The sequence below is a fragment of the Rhinocladiella mackenziei genome (genome assembly GCF_000835555.1).
Source record: "Rhinocladiella mackenziei CBS 650.93 unplaced genomic scaffold supercont1.6, whole genome shotgun sequence".
NCBI lineage: Eukaryota > Fungi > Ascomycota > Eurotiomycetes > Chaetothyriales > Herpotrichiellaceae > Rhinocladiella > Rhinocladiella mackenziei.
The window spans coordinates 2,596,827-2,618,806 of NW_013550599.1; the positions used below are offsets into that span (position 1 = coordinate 2,596,827).

General features: G+C 50.5%; 9 protein-coding genes across 9 annotated transcripts in view; 6 read left to right on the plus strand and 3 right to left on the minus strand.

Annotated features, from left to right (window-relative positions):
• The window catches only part of Z518_08714 (uncharacterized protein), a gene marked incomplete at both ends in the record, with an annotated part of 3,808 nt that extends 923 nt beyond the window's left edge, over window positions 1-2,885 (minus strand). Inside the window, 2 exons of the mRNA XM_013414454.1 lie at window positions 110-1,519; window positions 1,570-2,885. Of these exons, the coding sequence (XP_013269908.1) occupies window positions 110-1,519; window positions 1,570-2,885 (2,726 nt within the window). The remainder of the gene's footprint in view (window positions 1-109; window positions 1,520-1,569) is intronic.
• A 1,002-nt stretch (window positions 2,886-3,887) lies between these two features.
• Z518_08715 (uncharacterized protein) lies at window positions 3,888-5,000 on the plus strand (the record flags this gene model as incomplete). The annotated part of the gene is made up of 3 exons (XM_013414455.1): window positions 3,888-3,926; window positions 3,983-4,047; window positions 4,118-5,000. The coding sequence occupies 3 exons, from the start codon at window positions 3,888-3,890 to the stop codon at window positions 4,998-5,000; spliced, it is 987 nt and encodes a 328-aa protein (XP_013269909.1).
• Window positions 5,001-9,717: 4,717 nt separating this feature from the next.
• Z518_08716 (uncharacterized protein) lies at window positions 9,718-11,369 on the plus strand (the record flags this gene model as incomplete). Its single annotated transcript, XM_013414456.1, has 2 exons — window positions 9,718-9,766; window positions 9,817-11,369. The coding sequence occupies 2 exons, from the start codon at window positions 9,718-9,720 to the stop codon at window positions 11,367-11,369; spliced, it is 1,602 nt and encodes a 533-aa protein (XP_013269910.1).
• A 431-nt stretch (window positions 11,370-11,800) lies between these two features.
• Z518_08717 (uncharacterized protein) lies at window positions 11,801-12,790 on the plus strand (the record flags this gene model as incomplete). Its single annotated transcript, XM_013414457.1, has 2 exons — window positions 11,801-12,505; window positions 12,560-12,790. The coding sequence occupies 2 exons, from the start codon at window positions 11,801-11,803 to the stop codon at window positions 12,788-12,790; spliced, it is 936 nt and encodes a 311-aa protein (XP_013269911.1).
• A 710-nt stretch (window positions 12,791-13,500) lies between these two features.
• Window positions 13,501-16,731, plus strand: Z518_08718 (uncharacterized protein; the record flags this gene model as incomplete). The annotated part of the gene is made up of 1 exon (XM_013414458.1): window positions 13,501-16,731. One exon carries the CDS (start codon window positions 13,501-13,503, stop codon window positions 16,729-16,731), a length of 3,231 nt encoding a protein of 1,076 aa, XP_013269912.1.
• A 433-nt stretch (window positions 16,732-17,164) lies between these two features.
• Window positions 17,165-17,706, minus strand: Z518_08719 (uncharacterized protein; the record flags this gene model as incomplete). Its single annotated transcript, XM_013414459.1, has 2 exons — window positions 17,165-17,625; window positions 17,685-17,706. The coding sequence occupies 2 exons, from the start codon at window positions 17,704-17,706 to the stop codon at window positions 17,165-17,167; spliced, it is 483 nt and encodes a 160-aa protein (XP_013269913.1).
• Window positions 17,707-18,863: 1,157 nt separating this feature from the next.
• On the minus strand, window positions 18,864-19,946 carry Z518_08720 (uncharacterized protein; the record flags this gene model as incomplete). The annotated part of the gene is made up of 4 exons (XM_013414460.1): window positions 18,864-18,903; window positions 18,953-19,323; window positions 19,433-19,792; window positions 19,890-19,946. The coding sequence occupies 4 exons, from the start codon at window positions 19,944-19,946 to the stop codon at window positions 18,864-18,866; spliced, it is 828 nt and encodes a 275-aa protein (XP_013269914.1).
• A 412-nt stretch (window positions 19,947-20,358) lies between these two features.
• On the plus strand, window positions 20,359-20,574 carry Z518_08721 (uncharacterized protein; the record flags this gene model as incomplete). Its single annotated transcript, XM_013414461.1, has 1 exon — window positions 20,359-20,574. The coding sequence occupies one exon, from the start codon at window positions 20,359-20,361 to the stop codon at window positions 20,572-20,574; it is 216 nt and encodes a 71-aa protein (XP_013269915.1).
• Window positions 20,575-21,016: 442 nt separating this feature from the next.
• Z518_08722 (uncharacterized protein) lies at window positions 21,017-21,801 on the plus strand (the record flags this gene model as incomplete). Its single annotated transcript, XM_013414462.1, has 3 exons — window positions 21,017-21,134; window positions 21,196-21,631; window positions 21,684-21,801. 3 exons carry the CDS (start codon window positions 21,017-21,019, stop codon window positions 21,799-21,801), a joined length of 672 nt encoding a protein of 223 aa, XP_013269916.1.
• Between the last annotated feature and the right edge of the window lie 179 nt (window positions 21,802-21,980).

Consider the following 21,980-nt stretch of genomic DNA (forward strand, 5'->3'; position numbering starts at 1 on the left):
GTGTCCATTCCTTGAGGCCCATGACAACGGTGTCCAGCCAGTTTCACTGGTCGAATCCACCGCAGCACCCATCTCAATTAGGAGTCGAACCACAGCCTCGTGTCCGTACTCTGAGGCCCATGATAGCGATGCCCAACCATTATCAGTCGAATCCACTGTAGCACCATTCTCAATTAGAAGTCGGACCACAGCCTCGTGTCCGTTCCTTGAGGCCCATGACAACGGTGTCCAGCCATTCTCGTTAGTCGAGTTCACTGCCGCACCATTCTCAATTAGGAGTCGAACCACAGCCTCGTGTCCATTCCTTGAGGCCCATGACAACGGTGTCCAGCCAGTTTCATTAGTCGAATCCACCGCAGCACCATTCTCAATCAGGAGTCGAACCACGGCATCGTGTCCCTTCTCTGAGGCCCATGACAGCGATGTCCAGCCATTCTCGTCAGTCGAGTTCACTGCAGCGTCCTTCTCAGTTAGGAGTCGAACCACGGCCTCGTGTCCGTTCATTGAAGCCCATGACAGCGGCGTCCCACCAGAATTATCAGTCGAGTTCACCACAGCGCCCTTCTCGATTAGGAGTCGAACCATGGCCTCGTGTCCGTTCATTGAAGCCCATAAAAGCGGTGTCCAGCCATCCTTGTCAGTCGAGTCCGCCGCAGCACCCTTCTCAATCAGAAGTCGAGTCACGGTCTCGTGTCCGTTCTCTGAGGCCCATGACAGCGGTGTCCGGCCATATGAACTCTTACAGTCTGGACCATGTCCATCTTCCAACAACATGGCCACAACCTCTCCTAGCCCGAACCATGCTCCAAGATGTACTCCCGTTACCTCTCTGGGAACCATTTGACTGTAGTCCGCATATCTCTTTTCAGGATCAACCATTAGAGCTTGGCTAGAAGCGGACACTTTGTGTTCATTTTCAAGGAAATCAACCTTTCGGTATCGGTCGTCTGACTCGCGGAGATGATGTCCCCAGTTCCGTGCTGCATAATCGTACAGGGGATCGGTTTGTAGTCGAGCCTCAAACTCTTCATTCGATCGACAGAATCCAGACTCATATTTCTCGAACGATAGATAGCTGATGCAGACATTTGCAATATCTGCCTCTGCTTTTGGAAACCAATCTTTCTGTGTTCGCTCAAAGAATTCTTGCGTCGTATAATGAACCAGCCGAATAATGTTGCTCTCTGCATCGACCGTGACCAACCCAGCGCAAACTGAAATCATATCTCCGATGTCAGGAAGATTGTCATCATCAAATTCTGGCTCGCCCACTTCGACAGCCAATGCATGTCGAAGCTCCAACGTCGTCAGTGGCCTCTTAGCACAAGTAATCCACGCCAGAACCTGCTTGGCGAGGATCTCAGAATCCGTAGCCTGACCCGCAATCCTTTCCATAGCTTCGCGATACGCCTGGTCGTAGGCGTTGGATCCTTTTGGTAGCATTTTTAATGAGTCTCTGATAGCCTTAGGCGATCGTTTACCGATCAAGGAATCAAGGTGCAGTTGTACCAGAAGAAACCTGATCGTGTAAGTCGTGGCGATCGTGGTCGCAATATGCAAGATACCTACATTCCATCCGCAGCTTTGACAATTGTCGTTTTGATTTCTTCCTGCAAATCTGCCTTACTAGAGACAAATGATGGCAGCTTCGGCATGTGTCCCTCAAGGTATCTTCGTAGATCTTCGTCACTTGCACGGATTTCCAATTTCGTACTCCTACCATCGAATTCTCGCTCAATCTCAGGGTTGACCCTTGAAGTGACGAAGAGATTAATCGCCGTCTTGTCTTGCAAATCGAACAACTCCCTTAAAAGCTGTCTCCGCCCTCCATTCGCCGCTTGACATTCGTCCAAAGCATCGACAATAATGAATGTTCTTGAATAATCACGGACAGTTGAGTGCAGTGCTTTCGAGATCTCGTCGATTGAAGGCCGTGTTCGTTTCTGTTGATGCTTCTTATGAAACTGTTTTAGGCTTTGAGGTACAGATGGCTGTCCCTGGATCAACTGTTGAAGCAGACTGGCAAGTAGATCAATGGGCTTTTGTTCGAATTGCCTTCGAAAGTTGCAATAGATATACGCAATTCCAACGTTGTCATTTGGGAATATCGTAGAAAAAAGTGTGTCGATAACAATGGCCGTGCAGATTGTTTTGCCAGCTCCGGGAATACCTGGGCAGAACAATGTCTGATTGCTCTGATCCACCCAATCTCGAAATTGCTTTGAAGTCAGCAGCCATTGCCCCGTTCCTTCCTGTCGTCTACTAAAGAAATCGCTTTGTTGTGGCGCATAGTCAATGGATGTGAGCCAAGTTAGCATCTCCTTATCGGCTTCGGCGTAGTGCCACTTCTGTTGCTCTTTTCGTGCCTCTTGATGTTCCTTTCTTGATTCCTTGACCGCTGTATACGTTGCTGCTCCCAAGACAGCGGTGTCAATCGACACTACGTTGTTCAGTTCTTGACACCAGCGGTAGAGGTTCTCCACCGATTTTCGAGTGTTCTTCGCCAAGAAAGCGCCTTTTAGCCGTTCCCACCCAACTCGATATCCTTTTGCTCTCTTTTTCAGCTCATCTAGCAGATCCCTAAGTTCCTTCTCGCATGTTTGAAATAGGAGCTTCGTATCGGATGTGGGAGAAACGCTAGGCCCAAGTTGGGAGAGGAGGAGCGACGACCGGCTCTGAAAGGCTTCGGCAAAGTCGGGATTAAGGATGAGGTTATTGCTTGCTGACAAGACAGTGTTCAGGGTTTGGAGCTCGGCCATGAAGGTCTTGACATCGTGCGGTGCATCTTTCCAGTCCAACCCAAACTGCATCACCACCTGTGTGATCTGGATCGCGAGGCTGATCACGCCGACGATACTGGAGCCGATGCTAAATGGATCGGCCATGGAAAGATTCAGTCACATACGCTGACCTTTGGCGACATTATTAGCCTTTCCAATAGAAATGAGGAATGCTCTCACCGGTGAGCGCTGAGTCTCAATTACTCATTGATAATCTCAAGGGCTGGGTGGTCATATTCGAAGTTGACTTTTAGTGAGAGTATCTACCCAAAGAAAAAATTATCGTCGCATTTGAATGTCGTATTCACGGTTTAAGGCCGGTAGAAAGTTGGAACGTCCTTTCATCGAGTTTGATAACATTGCTGCCTTCAGCCTCACAGTCGCGTTGTGGTAGAATGCGCCTGCAAGGCGTATTGTCCTGGATCCACCGCGTCGACTTCGTGAGCCAATAAAAAGTTGACTTCATCCCAGCGTCTGTATTCGAATGCGCAACTGCGGCCAAACGGAAAATATTGGAAATTCGTCCGATATTAAGTGACTCGGTCTGGAGAAATATTTGCAAAGACCAAAAGCGAACAAACTGAGTGAGATTGATGACCCGCCCACCACTCCACCCTAGAAACGTTCCGTTCCGTTAAGCCCATTGAGAGCACGTGACCTAAGGCCAAGCTGTCTGGGCGTATAGGATTTGACGATATCATGACAAAACTAGGCTCGCCGACCATTCGTGGTAGACATTGCGCTGCTTGGTTGGGGTTCGGGAAAGCGTGGCACCAACATCCTTAGTCTTGGATGGAAGAAAAGTTACAATGTGAGTTCGCCGGTTTCGAGGACTTTTCACAACTGCATTGAAGATGCCTCCATGGTTGGCGGATACACTGGCTAGGGCGCCACAATGCGACTTTTATTGGGCGGGGAAAGTCTTCCGCATTTCCGCGGATAACCTAAGTACACGACACATGATACAAGGGTTGTTTCCACATGCGGCCATTTGCATTCAGCTAGTTGTTCAGTAGGTGTGAGAGACGTTCGCTCTTTCAATCCCAGTATTCTCCCAAAGCAGGCTTCTGGACGCATATTGCAACAGGACAATGATCAGACCGAATAATGGACATGGCTTCTGCACAAGGCGACGATGTTCAATTAGTACTATCATCCCCCCAGTATTATTTGATGGACGTATTCCCTAACTCGAGTTATAGGCACCGGAGGAAATAGAGGCCGGACTTCCAACGGATGAACAGGATTCCACGTTGGGAGATGACACGTAAGTGAAAGTTGAAGGCGAAAGATACAGCCGATGATATGGCCACCAACGGCTGATAAGTCCTCTCCAGACAAACAGAAACAACCACACTTGCTAGTACTATCCTTCGACACCGCGAAGAAAATGGACGCACATATCACAAGTTCCGGAGCGGTGAGAATGACTACTGGGGCCCAAATGATGAGCGGCAGAACGCGCAGCTGGATCTGGGCCATCATATGCTGACCCGACTCCTCGATAACAAATTACACTTGGCCCCCATTGGTGAGCAATGTCACAGGGTGATAGATCTAGGATGTGGAACCGGCATCTGGACCTTGGACTTTGCAGACGCGCACCCGAGCGCAGAGGTATTGGGAGTCGACCTGAGCCCTATTCAGCCGGCTTGGGTGTCACCTAATTGTCGGTTCCTGGTCGACGATTGCACGAGCGAGTGGCCTTACCCTACCGACTACTTTGACTTTGTTCATATTCGGTGCTTATACGGCAGTGTATCAGACTGGCCCGCTTTGTATCGTCAAATTTACAACCACACTAAGCCCGCCGGGTTTATTGAGCAAATGGAAATGTCCATTGAGTTTACCAGCGACGATGGAACGATCGATGATGATCATATCATGGCCGAGTGGTCGAGAATATTCATCGAGGCAGGGGATAAAATGGGAAAGACTATGAAAATCGCTGATCAAGCGGCCGCATTAATTAGAGAAGCAGGGTTTACAGACGTGATGGAGAAATGGTACAAAGTCCCCGTTGGTTCGTGGCCAAAAGATGAAAAATTAAAGGAGATCGGCCTATACAACTATCGCTACTGCTGCGAGGGTTTTGAGGGGTGGGCCATGTATTTGCTCACGCGAGTCATGAATTGGAGTGCTCCTGAAGTCCAAATTCTCGTGTCAAAGATGAAATCGGCACTCAATAATAGGAAAACCCATGGTTATTACCGCGTGTAAGTTCCCCAAACCTTCGTCTCGAATTGTACGGATTGATACAACTGCTAGTGTTGTCGTCTATGGAAAGAAACCCGCGCTGTGATACAATCACAGAAGGATGAACCTTTTTGATCTTCAAAGACTCCAGCTTTTACGATGTTACGTCTTCTATCGAACCGGGTTAATTACCATGGAAACCTGTGGGAGGATAGAGAGCCGAGGAAGTATGGGGCTACTCTTGGTTCCCACTACTTTGTCAGGACGGTCATGAACAGATTGCTAGCTCAGCCGAAGGCAAGGAGGGTCGTGACACGATATTGGAGTTTCAGTACACACGGTGAGCAATGGAGACACTTTGGCCCCCAGCAGTTTCAGTTGTTTCTACACGCTTTTGGGCAAGAAGACGTCTGTATACCCACAGAACTCATTGTCCCGGGAGAAAATTGTGTGTGAGATTCAATTTTACGTCTGACCCAGCCGCATGTTGCAGCTATATAGACGATGTGCTATCGACTGTGTTTACAGCTTTCTCTTGGTCGTGCTGGATAGCAAGGGTCCTCATGTGTTCCCCTGGCTCCTCTATGGACATAGTACCCAAAGAACTCAGTGCACTATTCATTGTATCTTGTTCTCCTTTACTGCTCCAAATTGCTCCAGGAGTCTCGTTGCAATCATAAATCTGGGTTGGTTGAGTATCTCTTCAGGTCCATGGTCGGCCTTCGTCCGTCATCCGTCTCCTATGTCTCTCTTCTCAGATCATGATGGCTGCGCCAAGTTAGCAGAGAATGTCGTACTGTTTGCTCCCCCGCCACATCCGCATGCGTGTCTGTGAAGCAAGAAATATCGGAGCCCTATTTTCTCCATCTACAGCTGGATCAAGACGGAACTCAATGATTTGTCCGTGTAGGTGCGGGGGTTAGGCGGTGCATGATGCAACCTCGGATTTGGTTTCTTCACTCATTTGCACATTCTTCCTGGTAGAATTGCTTTATGCATCTCTTTAGAGTGGATTGAAGATATTTTAAGAAGTAGGATCTGGTGGTTACCTGGTCTGTATCCTTCTCAATGGTCGCCCTCTTCGGTCCCATGTATGTCTCCATCCAATTGCTTCTTTCGCCAGTGGGCCCGTAAGTTCGTTCCCTTTAGTTCCCCCATGGGCTGGGATCCAATGCGATTCCACACGAATGTTTCGCGATGCCGTCACACTAAATGCTTGGACAATCTGTTTGATGATGTGCGGGCCTGATCTTCGCTTGGGAGCTCTTATGGCTCTGAGAGCTGCTTGGTCGTCGGTAAAGACTGCAACCTTGGCGTAGTTTGCAGCTAGAGCAAGATCGAATCCCATCCAAATACCGATTAGGTCAGCTGTATAGACTGTCGCCGTGGTTTCTCTGCCTAGGTAAGCTGTTTGTCGCATGTCGATGTTTGGTGCCACCGCGGCAGCTCCGACCTTCCCGTTGATGCCGCTTCTAGCTGTAAAGATGGCTTAGTCCGCTGGTGGTGAACTCATGTCGTGTTTCGGCCGCCTCGAGACCCTCAATGAAAATGTCGGGGTGGCGTCCACCATGGTTCCACTGTAAAAGCCCCTCGGATTTCCAGGTTGTCGTACGTTTCGCCACCTAGCTTCTTCAGACTCCCGTCAAGACGTGTGAGGGGTGGGAAGTGTTTGTCTTGGGCTGAGCGGGTATGTTCCGGGCGCTTTTTGGATGCTGATTACTGATTCGTGTGCTCTTCTCTCTAGCTGACCGTGTAGGGATAAGAGGTACGCCTCGATATCCAAATCTGGCGCTGATGTCGTTCGATAAGCACCTGAGATGATTCTGGCCGCCTTAAGCTGGATCTTGTCATTATTCTTTGTACCGTAATCTTGTATTCTTTTTCTTCATATAGAATTAGAACCCTAGATTCTAGACCATCGTTCCGCTTCGCTGTGTATTCGTGTTAGCTTTCGACAATTAGCTTCAGTCGATCCGCTGTGTACCGTTAGATCACACTAGGAATCCAGCAGATCGCTCATTTCGCGGTGGAGAAGGGAGGAAAGGCACGGCCAAGTCACTCGTTACGATCCGTCGGGGTATTTGGAAGCGGTGCAGAGGTCTCTCAAGAGGGATAGGCGAGGGAACCGTCTCATTCGATGGACGGACGAAGAATCCGGCCGCCTTCATGCTATGGCGATAGGAGGCATTTCGCCGTCGTTGAGGAGCAAACAGGGACGTCGAGCGTAAGGACTGGTGATGTAAATAGGACATTTGGTTGGCTCACGCAGAGATCGGGCCATTGGCGTAATCATCGTGAGCGACATCGGCGAGGGTATGAAGTGACTAGGCTAAACCCAATGGGAAATGCCAACATGTTATTGCAGAGGGGATAACAAATATTGTGAAAAAATTGAGTGACGTTAGAAAAATCCCATCTGACTCCCTGGAAAGCACCCTAAAAGGAGCGATTTTACTCCAAAAGATGTGGTGGTGTGCTAGTATCGCCCTGTGGAGGTCGAACTCTCTTTTCAAAGGCCCAAAGTCCGCTCCAAAACCAATGTTGGGCCTATAAGACCCGTAGGCTGCTTGGTGCAGGAGCGATACATGCATACACAGCTCCGCAACGGAATACTAAGTTCGAGCTTGTACTACGGATTTGAACGAAGTATACGCGGGGCTTCTGTTTTGACGTTCGGAGCTGCCATTCATCTGCCCTGGAAACTCTTGCTACAATGGAGTATAGCTATGGCGTCTCTCGCTGATATTTGCCTCAAGTTATCAAACACTCACTCCCCAGAGGCGCCACACACTTTCTCAACCACTTTCACCTTTTCTCTGACGTCGGAATCGGCTGCCCCTCAAACGCCCTGAATCCCTCCGGAATGGGCACTACTGCCGGATCCTGCAACTGCTTCCAATCGAACCCAACGAGCCTAGCCGCAGAGATGCTGACCCAGTCTTTCCCCTTGTTGGCACCGGTGTGTGCTATACGATTCCCGCAGCCCCTGCAGAAATGGCCTGTCAGCTCGTTCCCGCTGTCTGAGGATTGCGGAACCTGAGATAGATGGGGTTGAGCGGGTGTTGGTGGGAACTCGAAGCCGGGAAAAACGGCGGCAATACCGAATGCAGAGCCGGTAATCAGTTTGCATTTGTTGCAGTGGCAGATTGCTAAGGCGATGGGTTTCGGGTGGGGGATGTTGAAGTGTACAAGATGGCATTGACAGCGGGCTTCCATTGTTGGGAAGAGGTTGGCTGGTTCGACAGGATATGTATTACACGAAGATAAAAATATCTTCAAAATGGTGAGACGTAGCTATATCGGAAGCCGAAAAGTTCTAGGCGGTACAAATTACCTCGCCGAGGTCGCGAAGTTGTGTAGTTACGAGGTGGTCAGGCGTCCAATGACCACTATATTCGGGGTCAAAGTGGGGATAGGCTTGCATGGTTCTGGGCTGCCTTCAGTTCACACGTGTGGAGGTACGGTAGGACTCTTCACTTCTGTTACCAGCCTGTATTGCATCGTCATGACATAATTTAAGAGCTTCTGCTTTTGACCGTGGGGGCTTTTCAAATGCTGAAGGCTGTTTTATTGGACGACTATGTAACAATCAAGATCGTCGGACCAGGCGAACGGGTAGCGTGATGTGAAAGTCCCTGCTGTTGAACGGTTGAATAAGTAGCCAGACCCCCTTTTATGGGATATAGGGGTAGGAATAGGAGAAGAAATGGATCAACTTAACGTGTATATCCCCCAGCAACCCGGACGTGATTTTGGACAATCGTTCAGGCCCCTGACCCCTGCAGTTTTATGCAATCGCAAAGATATCGTTCAGACGGCTAGCTGTCGAACAAAGCGTCCCAAGAGAATGTGAATTGAATGCTCTGTTCATCTAGCAGCTAGTCCTGCCAGGTTGCTAGTATATATACACGTTTGATTGACCCCTTTTCCTTCTCCTATTCCTACCCCTATATCCTCCATAAGAGAAGAAAAGTTAGCCACTGTGGTCACCTTCACGGGAGAATGGAAGAACCAGTCCACTTCTGCAATGGGTCCGGGCGGACTCCGACCTGAAGGAATTATAGGAATGAAGATTCTGCAGAGTCAGACGGATTCGCACCCTCGTCCATCATTCCTTAGCGACCACCATCTCCGGCTGACCTCCTGATAACACTGGACGAATCGACGCGAAAAACACCACCGCAGCGACCACCCATCCCTCAGCGGGTCACCAGGTCTCAAAGCGGCCAGACTTGAACTTCCAAGATGAGCAGACAAGGACACTAATCGAGCCTTCTATCAAGGTCATTGCGTCGGGAATACTGTAGACCAACAGCTTTAACGATAATTCCGGGAGAGGCATTCCACAAGCGCCCAGCTTGTTCTAGATCATGTCTTTGTTCTGTAACGTTTTGTGCCAATGGGTGTCTGGCATTTGACGCTCTAACATCAACGGATTATGATTACAGATTGGTACCAATCTGGAATGGGAATACCGGGTTTAGCGTCCTTGGCATCGAAAGGTTAAAAAACTCACTTCCAAAAACGGCGGCATCAACCCGCCAAATTCAACGGGAAATTTCCGCGTTGAATTGCAAGGCGTCCACAGCTTGTCTGTCATCTCTACTGTCTTCTAGCGTTGGTCGGATTGGAGGATACATTCCTTTCATATATGCTACAATACTCTTCCCTTAGAGCTGCCGGACTGTCATACCCATCTTTTTCTCTCCGCCGGTATCTTCATTGGTCGAAAAGATTAGACATGGACGCGGATGAGTTTAGAAAGGCTGCCCACGCGGCGATAGAAGAAAGTACGACTCCGCCGTTTCGTTCGAGACCAGCAGAGAGCTGACAGAGACAGTCATCTCATACAACCAGAACCTCCCCAACTATCCGGTGCTGCCAACCATCAAACCAGGATTTCTGGCACCGCAATTACCCAAATCGGCCCCTGAAAGGCCGCAGTCGTGGTCGGAGATCCAACCGGATATCGCGTCGAAGATCGTGCCTGGCATCACCCATTGGCAGTCGCCGAACTTTATGGCCTTCTTTCCCGCCGGAGTCACTTATCCATCCGTGTTGGGGGAGATGTATTCGGCGACATTTACCGCGCCGGCTTTCAATTGGCTCTGTAGCCCTGCTTGCACTGAGCTTGAGACCGTGGTAATGGACTGGTTGGCTCAAGCCTTTGATCTCCCCAAAGAATTCCTCAGCACATCACCTTCTGGTGGAGGAGGAACCATTCAAGGCTCTGCCTCCGAAGCCGTTGTCACTTGCATGGTTGCGGCCAGAGAACGGTACCTACATACCAAATGCGATGCGGAGAATCTTGCCCCGGACTCTCGAGAACGTGAAGACAGGATTGCTTATCTTCGTGGACGTCTGGTGGCTCTGTCCTCCGATCAAACCCACTCTTCGACTCAAAAGGGAGCTTTGATCGCCGGCACACGGTATCGGTCCATCCCCACCAAGCTCGAAAATGGACTCTCGCTACAAAGGGAGGAACTTGAAGCCGCTCTTGCTCAATGTGAGGCCGACGGTCTGGAGCCGTACTACATCACATTGACATTGGGGACGACGTCCACATGTGCGGTCGATGATTTTGCCGGCCTGGCGCCTGTTCTCAAAGCGCACCCCAATCTCTGGGTGCATGTCGACGCTGCATTTGCCGGAGCTGCCCTTGTATGTCCCGAATATTCTTCCCAATACTCGCCATTAATGACCATTGCCGACTCTTTCAACATGAACATGCACAAATGGCTGCTGGTCAATTTCGACGCCTCTTGTCTCTTTGTCCAGAACCGAAACCACTTGACCCGCGCTCTATCGATTTCGGCGGCCTACTATGTCAACAAACACACCGACAGCGGTCTCGTCACGGACTACCGGGACTGGCAGATCCCCCTAGGCCGTCGATTCCGGGCCTTGAAGATATGGTTTGTGGTGCGCAGCTACGGATTGGAAGGGATGCGGGCACACATCCGGAACAGCATCAAGATCGGCGAGATCTTCGCGGCGCTCGTCCGCGACAGACCCGATTTATTCGAGATTGTTACCAAACCTGCCTTTGCTTTGACCTGTTTCCGAGTCAAGCCGTCTGCTCTGTCCTTGGAAGGTCCTGCAGAGACGAAATCAAATGTGGTGCCCCCAGTGGCGGCCACTCAACAACGAGAGCAGGAAGCGAACGCTGTGACCAAGCAGATTGGCGATTTGATCAATGAGCGTGGAGAGATCTTCCTCACCTGCAGCGGCACGGCGGGCAAATCTTTTATGCGTATAGTCAGTGGAAACCCCAATGCACAAGAGAAATATGTTCGCGCAGCATTCGACATCATTGTTAAGACAACGGAGGAAGTCATCTTTTCGAGAAATTCGGGACAAGTGAAGGCGATGGAGAATGGGCATGTGGTATAAATGTCGAATTGGCGCCCGCTTCTTTGTGCATAAAAGACATTCAAAACTCCCATTCGGGGGGAACTGGAGAATAGAACAGGTAAAACGATTGAATCACGATCATAGCTCTCTGATAGATCGACGACCATTCCTTGTCTCGCTTACACAGTAAAGTGATGGACGGACCAGAGGCTAGGAATGGTGACGAAACGGCCTGTCAAACAACCTCGCAGTAATCAATAAAGGACTCTGAATACTGCCCGACGCATGTAAAGATCCGAGAAAGACGGGTCATAAAGAGCCAGCCCTCAGATTACGTGGTTGTTGGTGTCAGTGAGAGAGGATTAAAGGCGGAGGCCTCTGGGCGGCTCATCAACTCCAAAACACGACGCAATCAATACCACACACGCGTCTTCAACGCACACCTCGCCATCCTCTTTTCAACAGTGCCAATGGCGAGCTTCGGAATCGATCGTGGCTACACTGACGCCAATCGAGCTTTCTTGCAGGCGTTCCTCTCGCGAAATGTCCTCACCTTGGAGACCGCCAAACCCATCATCGCCGCCATTTCCTCCTTTCAAGACGGACGCGAAGTCCAGCTCCAAGATGTGACGGTTGAAGATCTAAATTCGTATATCTCCGAAGCGAATCGAAAATTGTCCCCTCTTGATCTCGAGATCAGGAGCACCTTCCATCAACAAACCCGAGAACGAGTCTACGCGCTGGTCAACACTACGAGCGACCCTCTGACCCAGCTGGCCACCACCTATACCGCCGATGAGATTGTCTACGTCAAGAAACTTCTCGATGCGATGTTTAACGGGCAGAACAATAAGGGCAAGCGGGAAGCCATGTGTTTGAGTGCAATTGATGCCATCCAGGTTGGAAGAGCCCAGAATAGGCGTGAGACCCAGAATGGGAATACGACGCAGTCTTCTACCGGCATGCTCGGCGCTCGAGACGCTGAGAGTATGCTCAACAGGTTGGTGGACGAGGGTTGGCTCGAGAAAAGCAGGCTTGGATTTTACAGCCTCAGCCCGCGAGCGTTGATGGAACTCAAAGGTTGGTTGGTTGACACTTACAACGATGAGGACGAAGACGGTCAGAAGAGGGAAAAGATCAAGTTCTGTCATGCGTGCAGAGAGATTATAACGGTGGTATGGAAATCACGACTGCAGGATGAACTCCCATACTGATGTCGAATTTAACAGGGTCAACGATGTCCCAAACACGAATGTCCCTGTCGACTACACAATATTTGCATCCAGAACTTCTTTCGCATGCAGCGATCGCAAAATTGTCCTATATGCAACAACGAATGGGATGGTCGACATTATGTGGGAGAGAAAGCTATAACCACTTCAGAGAGCTATCAAACTGGTCGACGCCGAAGCGGTCACAGACCTAGAGCCGATATCGAGACGGATATAGACAACACGTGAGGTGCGCATACCTCCCAAACGAACAAAAGTGTGACCACATGTTAGCATCTGATCAAGGAAAGCGATTTCACACACTCCAACGAAGATTGTTGTCATTTGGAGCAAGTCCAACCTTGCTGGAGAATGATGAACGAAATCGGCACCGAGACGCGATGCGGCAAACAGATTTGGACTAAAAACCACGTTCCAACTTTGTTGGCGCGGACTAAAAATGCACCGACAAGACTTGTGCCTCGAAATCTAAATCTCGTCGCCTCCGCATCTGTCACGTATCTCCACACAATGACGTCGCATCGGGGTAAAAGAATTGCCTCACGATTTGATCGGTGACTGGCAAAGGAATACATCGACCCTGGGTCAATGTGACCACTAGTTCGACGTATCGAGTTCGAATTGGTTCCGATGTAACTTCTTCCCATCGGGGTCTCTCGCGGGGTTGCCTGCGTTAGAGACGGATATGTGGGTTGTTTCATTTGCTCAAGCTTAGGAAAATCCCCTCTGGGCTCTTTTCCCTGTTGTTATGAAGCTCCATTTGATGTCACATGAAGTGGAAGACCTTTCATGAGGTGCCTCCTGCCCCAAATTCGGACTTGTTTCCAGTATCCCGGCTTCTCCAGTTTCTCGTGCTCGTGGTTTACATTGTATAGAGCGACGAAGGTGTTATCGAGTCATTCAAGGTGATAGTAGGCTAAATCCTCTTTGGACAGATGATGGCCACAAGCCATCTTCCCTTGCTCACCCTTCTCACCACGTTGTCCTCGCTTGTTCTAGGTCAATCCGGAAATGCGTCGGCAGTGTATGAGACCCGCTTCGACGGTGTCACCTGGGACAGCGCAAATTGGGTGCTCACTACAACCAATCTCGACCAAGGTCATTATCAGTCTCGAATGACAGTGGCAAATGGCTACCACGGAATCAATGTGGCGTCCCTGGGGCCTTTCTTTGAAATCGACACCCCAGTCGACGGTGACACCATCAATGGCTGGCCACTTTACGGCCGACGACAAACGTTTGCGACCGTGGGTGGATTCTGGGATTCCCAGCCCAAAACAAACGGCACCAACTTTCCCTGGCTATACCAGTATGGTTGGGACACTGCCATCAGCGGCATTCCTCATTGGGGTGGCATCGTCGTGGACTTGGGAGGCAGCAACTTCCTGGCCGCTTCGACCAACAGCTCAACGATTTCCAACTTTGAATCAAGCCTCGACATGAAGAATGGTCTGATGAACTGGGCATTCACCTGGACTCCCGGCGGTCATGGCTCATTCAACGTGTCCTACCAAATGTTTGCACACAAACTCAATGTCAATCAAGGATTTGTCACCATGAACATCACCGCTGCCAGGCCCACTAATCTCACAATTGCGAACGTGATCCATGGGGACTGTGCCGTACGTACCACTCCGGCAGAAAAAGGTGTCGACTCGGGCATCATCTTCACCGCGGTTCAACCGAACGGCATCGACAATGTCACAGGCTATGTCTATGCTGGAATGTCTCACAGTGGCGCTACCGTCCGGTCGGTCGAGCAGGCCTCCTGGGACAGACCGTATGTGGGAAATAATGAATCTTCCGTGGCCAGCGCCGTCAATGTTACCCTTGAGGCTGGACGAGTTGCGACCTTTACGAAATTTGTTGGCATTGCTTCGACTGATGGATATGCTCGTCCTCGCGTTGTTGCCAGAGAGGCAGCACTAGCCGGGCAAGAAGCAGGATACGCGGCGTCTCTGCAAACTCATGCCGAAGAATGGGCTACGCAATTCCCTCCCACCTCAGTGGATGACTTTTCATATCCGGAAAATGGAACACTCCCAAACGACCCGTACATCATCGAGGCGGCCATTACAGCAGTGACCAACCCTTATCACTTACTCCAGAATACCATCTCTGAGAATGCAATGCTGGCCTCCGGCAATGCCTCGATCAACAGCCACAGTATTGCAGTCGGAGGGCTCGGATCGGATTCTTATGCAGGACAGATCTTCTGGGATGCTGAAATTTGGATGCAGCCTGGCCTGGTGGCCGCATTCCCCGCTTCGGGCAGGGGTATCGCCAACTATCGTGTCCAGCGGTATCATCAAGCGTTAGCCAACGTCAAGACGGCCTACCAATCATCCAAAAACGACACCCATTTCACCTCCAACGCCGCCATTTTCCCGTGGACCAGTGGTCGGTTTGGAAACTGTACAGCCACCGGTCCTTGCTGGGACTACGAATACCATATCAACGGCGACATCGGTCTCGAATTCGCAAACTACTGGGTGGTTTCCGGAGACACGCCATATTTCCGCGAGGAACTCTTCCCCATTTACGATTCCGTCGCCACACTGTACTCCGAACTTCTCCAAAAGGACGGATCCAGCTGGTCACTCACCAACATGACGGACCCAGACGAATACGCCAACCACGTCGACAACGGTGGCTTCACCATGGCATTGATCTCCAGCCATCTCACCAACGCAAATACCTTCCGGGCGATGTTTAATGAAGTGCCAAACGCGACGTGGAGCTCCCAAGCCGAAAATGTGTTTATTGCTCGCGACGCGGAAGCCAACATCATCATGGAATACGACGGTATGAATGGGAGTATCACCGTCAAACAAGCCGACGTGATCCTCAACACGTATCCTCTCTCCTTTACCGGCCAGAACTACACTTCAAACGACTCGCTGAGCGATTTGGACTACTACGCCGCCAAACAATCCGTCGATGGGCCGGCCATGACCTACGCCATCTTCTCGATCATCGCCAATCAAGTTTCACCCTCTGGCTGTTCGAGCTACACCTACCAACAATATTCCACCCACCCCTACGTCCGCGGTCCTTGGTTCCAGTTCTCGGAACAGCTCATCGACAACTGGCAAGAAAACGGCGGAACGCATCCGGCGTACCCATTTCTGACCGGTCATGGCGGATCCAACCAAGTCGTGCTGTTCGGATACCTTGGGTTGCGCCTGATTCCGGACTACCACTTGCACGTCGACCCGTCGCTGCCACCACAGATTCCCCAGATTCGATATCGCACGTTCCACTGGCACGGCTGGCCCATCTCGGCCTTCTCGAACCAGACACACACGATCTTGACGCGCAACGGCAGCATCACGCCCGCCGAAGGTGCTGTCCCCGACGCCACCTACGCGTCATCACCGATCCCCGTCGTCGTTGGCCCCATCGGCTCCGCGCCTCTCTCGACCCATTTCCTCGCACCGAATTCCAGTATCACCATCCCCAACCGCCACACGGGACAAATCAAAACAACCCCCGGCAACGTCGCGCAGTGTCTCCCCGTGACGTCTCCCGACGACTTCCTCCCAGGCCAATTCCCCATTGCGGTCGTCGACGGCGCCGCCAGCACGAAATGGCAACCCGCCCTCGCCAACCAGACCGCCAGCATCACCGTGACTTTGCCTGTCGGCTACCACGTCTCATCCATGCGCTTTGACTGGGCCCAGGCCCCGCCGCTGAACTACACTGTGCTCTTCCACAACGACACGCTCGATTTCCCGAGCGCCTTGACCGCCAGCACACAGCCGGGCGTGCAGCAAGTAGCCCGTAACTCCTCCATCCGCATCACGAACCCGTACAACGAGACCGAGATCTTGGGCATTGAGTCCATCGAAGCCAACGTCACGAACTCCGCCATAGGCCCAGACGTCTATACAGCACGCTACGCCACGCTGCAGATCTGGGGCAGTTTGTACAATGGCACGCTGGACGCGGAGAATATGTCCGGCGACGGCGCCACGGTGGCCGAGTGGAGTATTATTGTCGATAATCTTCCTGGGCTTGATGGAAGTAGTGGTGGTGAAGCTGTCAAGAAGAGAGATGAGTTGGCTGGAACAAATTTGATGACTAGAAACGAGATGAATATGGATGTCCGGCTCAAGTTGGGTCGTGTCGCGAGGTATATGCAAGGGAGGAAGAGGATGGGTATGTAAGGAACTGAACAGCAGTAGCATGACATGTCTCCATCGATACGGAAAACACACAGAGAAAAGTACAGGACGCCGCACAGGGTTGAATAATTCGATTGACATGCATGAAATGCGTTTGAAATTCTTTTTGGCCTTTTTTGTGGTGTTTTCTTGCATCGGTCACTGACTGAATGACCATGTCTATCATATCGTAGCACTCATTAGGGTGCGCCGCCCTTTGCTGTTCCACGTGATGCGAGACGGGCGCCTGTCAAGATTCTCTGTCATGTATACTTTCCTATTAGAGGGAGTCGCGTTATCGTTCCCTGCGTATTCGGACATATCAGTCACCCACCAGGACAAAGGCTCGAGCATCTCGAAGCCGGCGCTGCCTGGCGTTGAATATAGTGATACAACTGACGTGATGTTGCAAGTGTGGTGGACCCATGCCTCATCCTCACTGTCCCTGAGATTCGCCATGGCCTTCCATCCTCCCTCGGGCCTCGCCTAAGAGTGCCTCTTGCATCTTTCTCAGCTCTTCTTCGCCCATCTTATCAAAGCCACCGAAATTGCGCATCTTTTCACCTCGTCCGACTCGTTTCTTCTGGACCTCCTGCCACTCACCCACGACCCCGCGGCAGCCTTCGATGTAGCTTCCAAAGCCCAGATCAGTCAGAGCTTGCTCGACGTGTTCGACGCTAATGGTTTTTTTGGACTCCCGCTCAGAGATGTCGTTGGATTCGGAAGATAACATGCGCAGAAACTCGAGGGAGCAGGATATCAGGAGATCCCGCGCCGGTCGGGTGAAGGTCATTTCGCCATCTTTGGCGGATGTGGTCGAGTCGTGCGGGAGCTGTGGGAGGATTTCGGAAATAATCTTTTGAACTGTCGCTTTAGGGAGCGAGAGATCGTCGTTGCCTGGAATGTGCTTGTTAGTTTCGGTCGGCCAACAAAGCGGCTGACGAACAGAAACATACCGCCGTATTCTTTGTCCGACATGGTTGAGGCGCTGATTAGATGGATGTATTGTGCGCATGAAACTGATCCTTCAAGTCCTATCGTCTGTCGCGGCTCATGGTTCCAGCCCAAGAGCGCGAGCGAGACGAGGAGAAATAAATACTTGACGTGCCAGGCTGGAGGCCGTGGCAGAGGGGCCCTCGGATTCTGTCAAAACAGGAATCGTGCCAAATTGCCCTTGGCGGGAAAATTATTTCAAGATTTCTTTGTTTCTCCTCTCATTGCCTGTTATCCACTCCCTTCTAACAAGCCAGCATTGTCCTTGGCTTTTGGATCGCGTTGAGGAGTGGTGGTACTGCTAGCGGAGATGATGAATAGCTTTGCCTGCAATCAATGGATGCTCTGCGCATGTCTGCCGCGCTCTATCTTGACGCGTTTTGTGGAGCGAAAATGCTAGTACCGACCTCAAGCGACGGTTGATGTCGAGCATATCTGTGACGGATAAGCAGCTATGTGAGTCTAACTCCCCTTTCCTCCATCTTCTGTCGTGATGAACATTCGTGTCGCCCCTATCATACAAAACTGTGGTGATTACCTGTCCCAAGCCAAACGGACTTTCTGATCATATCATTGATTTTGCTTCCTCATCACAATCACCTGATCTGAGACTGACATACTCCAGAAACCTAGATTGTACGTATGCCTTCCATCCTGGCACATCTTTCGCCTTTCCATGATGAGCAATACTACGTACTATCAAATTCGGACACCCAATGACGACTTACTTGGTTCGATTACCTGAAACTCGAATTGGCATCAAAATTTGCTTTCTTCTCGCGCAAGGGACTCCTCTGACCGTGGTCTTTAGAGCGTCCGGCTCCTGACCTTGGATTCCAATTTCGTGATATTGGTCTTGTAAGTCCAATCGCGTTCATTTATTTTCTCCCTATGATGAACACATCACTCTTTCCATGCTAAGTATGAAGGTTCTTCGAACCTGATGCTTAAGCTTGTGTATTCATTTTCATCTTTCGCCTGAGACTGAAGTCTATTGCGATCATTCTTCCTTGATTAATGGAATGGTGGTAGCTAACAAATGAGAAACAGACTCTGCACAAATATGATTCGTGACCTCTTCCAAGCGTTGTGTGTGTATTTTCTCCCATGAAGACATCCCCCGTCTGGTCTATATTTCATGCCTACTTTGGTTGGTAATCCACTAACTTGGGATCATCCCAACTGCTCGCTTGTCAGTCTCAATGCCACCTGAAAAATGAAATCTCCTTACCTTAGAAACATTCCTGACAATTCTATGTCTGCTCTTACAACCAACTCGGCGATAACCACCCCGGGCTTTTCTGGTGGCAACAATTTTCCATCCTTCTTTGCACTCAGAAATTTCACCTGATCTTTCTCGTCCATATTTTTCAAATACTTTTCCCTAATATCAACCTGCATTGCTGTGTCAACCACACCAGGCCGGATCGATACGGTTGTTACTTCCGGTTCCTCGTTTTTCAACGTCATTGCAAGATGGTTGATGGCTGCTTTGGAGGCGCCATAAGCTCCCCAGGAAGAATATGCGTTGCTGGCAGCGCCGGAGGATGTAAAGATGATACGACCTTTCGAAGCGCGGAGGAATGGAAGAGCGGATTGGATCTGGTTATATGAGTCAACCAACCACGATCCTCTTTCTCTCGATGTTCCACTGGAGAACTGTATCCTGTAGAACTGTCCCCCGAGAGTATGAGAGATTCGGATGACTTACCAAAACCACACAACTCGTCACATTGATACAAAATGTGCCCTCCCATTCCTCCGCCTGCATGTCCGCCAACCTCAAACACGCGCCCAACGTGCCATGATTGAGAATGACACCATCCAGCCGCCCTTCTAATTCGACATCCCGAAGAATTCCCTTCACATACTCCAAGTCCGCCATGTCTCCTGCCCTGGTAATCACCCGATCGGGGTTTTGCGTCCGTAAGTCCTGTAATCTGTTGGCCTTGCGACCCGTTAGAATGAGCAGGTGCTGGGCACTAGATGACAGAAGATGCTGCGTGATGGCCAGACCGATGCCTGCTGTCGCCCCCGTCACGAGAATGGTGCGCGAGTTTGGATACTGGGTCTATCAGGTCGGTTAGAACGACCGAGTCTTCGTCTTTCCGCCTTATGGCGGTATTTTCATTTCCCCATATCAGAGTCCTTTGGTGTACTTCACTTACACGGTGCTTAGCTAGATATTCCGGTGATGGGCCAAAGTGACTCTTCGTCCCAGACATTTTGAATGTCGAGAATGACAATGAGTACGAACGGAAACAACGCCGAGTCTCAGGCTGGGCAATGAGAAGATGGGGATATCGGGAAGTTCTATTACCGTGGAAGGCTCTGAGTGGCGGCTTAATCATGAAGTGAAGTGGCTTTTTTCCTGAAGGTGGGTTCCATGAGTTCGCTCAGACTTTCTCATGATGTCAAGCTACTTCGTGTCATTAGCAAATGCTCCAACGTATCACACATTGGCTACTTCACAGTCGGGAAGCAGAAAGTTCCGCTGCTCATAATGATTTGAATCCGGCGGATGTGCTGGCAGTGCCCGACCCGAACCGATCTGTGTCATTATCAGTGCTCCTCCAGCTAGGTAGTGTACATGGATGAAATCTTCTGCGTCAAGATGCCAGTGTGTCGGTGCTCGCCATGGAACGCGGAAAATTCGAGGAGAGGCTTATTATCGACGAAGACATTGACACATCGATGATTCTGTGGCGCTTCTCATTGCACCGAGTTCCTACTCCGTACATGCGTACCGTTTTACCCCGGGTTTCTCATCGCTTCCCCGGATCACACGGGCAGATCATCGATGCGGCCAAGAAGCCGACTTCCGAGAAGGCTGACCTCGTAGGGGGCGGGTGACCCGAAGATGAATTGGGCCGGACCGACGTGTGCCGAAATATCCATCGAATAAGACTGGTTTCTGTGGTTATCCGTCTTTTCCGCTCTTATTAATTAATCCTGTTTTTTCTCCCTCCCCCATTGTTTCCTATGCCGAGGGTTCGTCAGGGTGGATGTACCTTTTTCTAGACTTGTGCGGTTCAAGGACCCCGAAGGGAAGAAGATATGTTATGGCGAAGCCGGTCTTGATTGGGAAGCAGATCTCAAAGGCAAAAAGCTGCAGACTTTTACAGATCTTGATCCTTGGGATGGCAAATTCCAGTTGTCTGGACAAAGCGCTGTTGTGTCTGAAGTTCGAATCCCCAACTGGCCATTCAAATCCGAATGCTGACAAGATTTGAGGTGCTACGTCCGTTGGAAAAAGTGCCGCTCCTGCTAGGAATTGGCCTCAATTACCGAAAGCATGCAGAGGAAGCAGGGGCATGTCCAATGCTGGCTCATGTCTGTTTATTTGAAGCCATATTCTGAGCGAGTGCAGTTCCCAATTCCATCATTCCCAGTCGTTTTCACAAATTATCCAGGTACTATTCGGAGGGTGAAGTCAGAAGTTCAAGAAAATTCTTGTGCCGAAAACGTGGACAGATACACTTGCCGGACCATTCGAGGATATCCCCATCCACCCGGAGGCCCATGAATTAGACTACGAAGGCGAATTATCCGTGGTCGTCGGCAAGGACGCCAAAAACCTCACGGAAAAGGACGAGCCTCTCGACTACGTGCTCGGTTTCACGGTGGGCAACGACGTTTCCTCCCGATACTGGCAGAACCCTCAGAGATCGGGGGCTCAGCACGGTCCAGCGAAGTCCTTTGATAAATTCGGCCCCATTGGGCCGGTCATTGCGTCGCTAAAGGCTGTGAATAATCCCGAGCGATTGAAGCTCCGGACTTGGGTCAATAGCGACCTGAGACAGGATGGCGCTACGGACGACTTGATTTTCAGCATCAAAGAAATCATCAGACATCTTAGTCGTGGGACGACTTTGAGAAAAGGAACGGTTATCATGACGGGAACCCCGAGGTATGTCTCCCCAGCAAAGGTGACAAGAGCATTTCACGCTAACATTCGTCAGTGGTGTTGCCGCATTCATGAAACCGGCACAATGGCTGAAAGATGGAGATGTCGTGGATATTGAGATCGAAAAGATCGGGAGAATCTCGAATACAATGTCTTTCGAGGTCAGGAAGTAACTGGAAAAGCTATAGCTATTCAGAATTTCACCCCTTCTTTCCGATCTTCTCGCGTGCCAAATGCAATGTCCGTTCGCCATCACCGGGATCGGACACATCAGTCCTTGGAAAAGCTCCTCAAACACATACCATCTCTACACTGCCCTTGGGGCCATATGAAGATTATTCTCCAGAGCAGT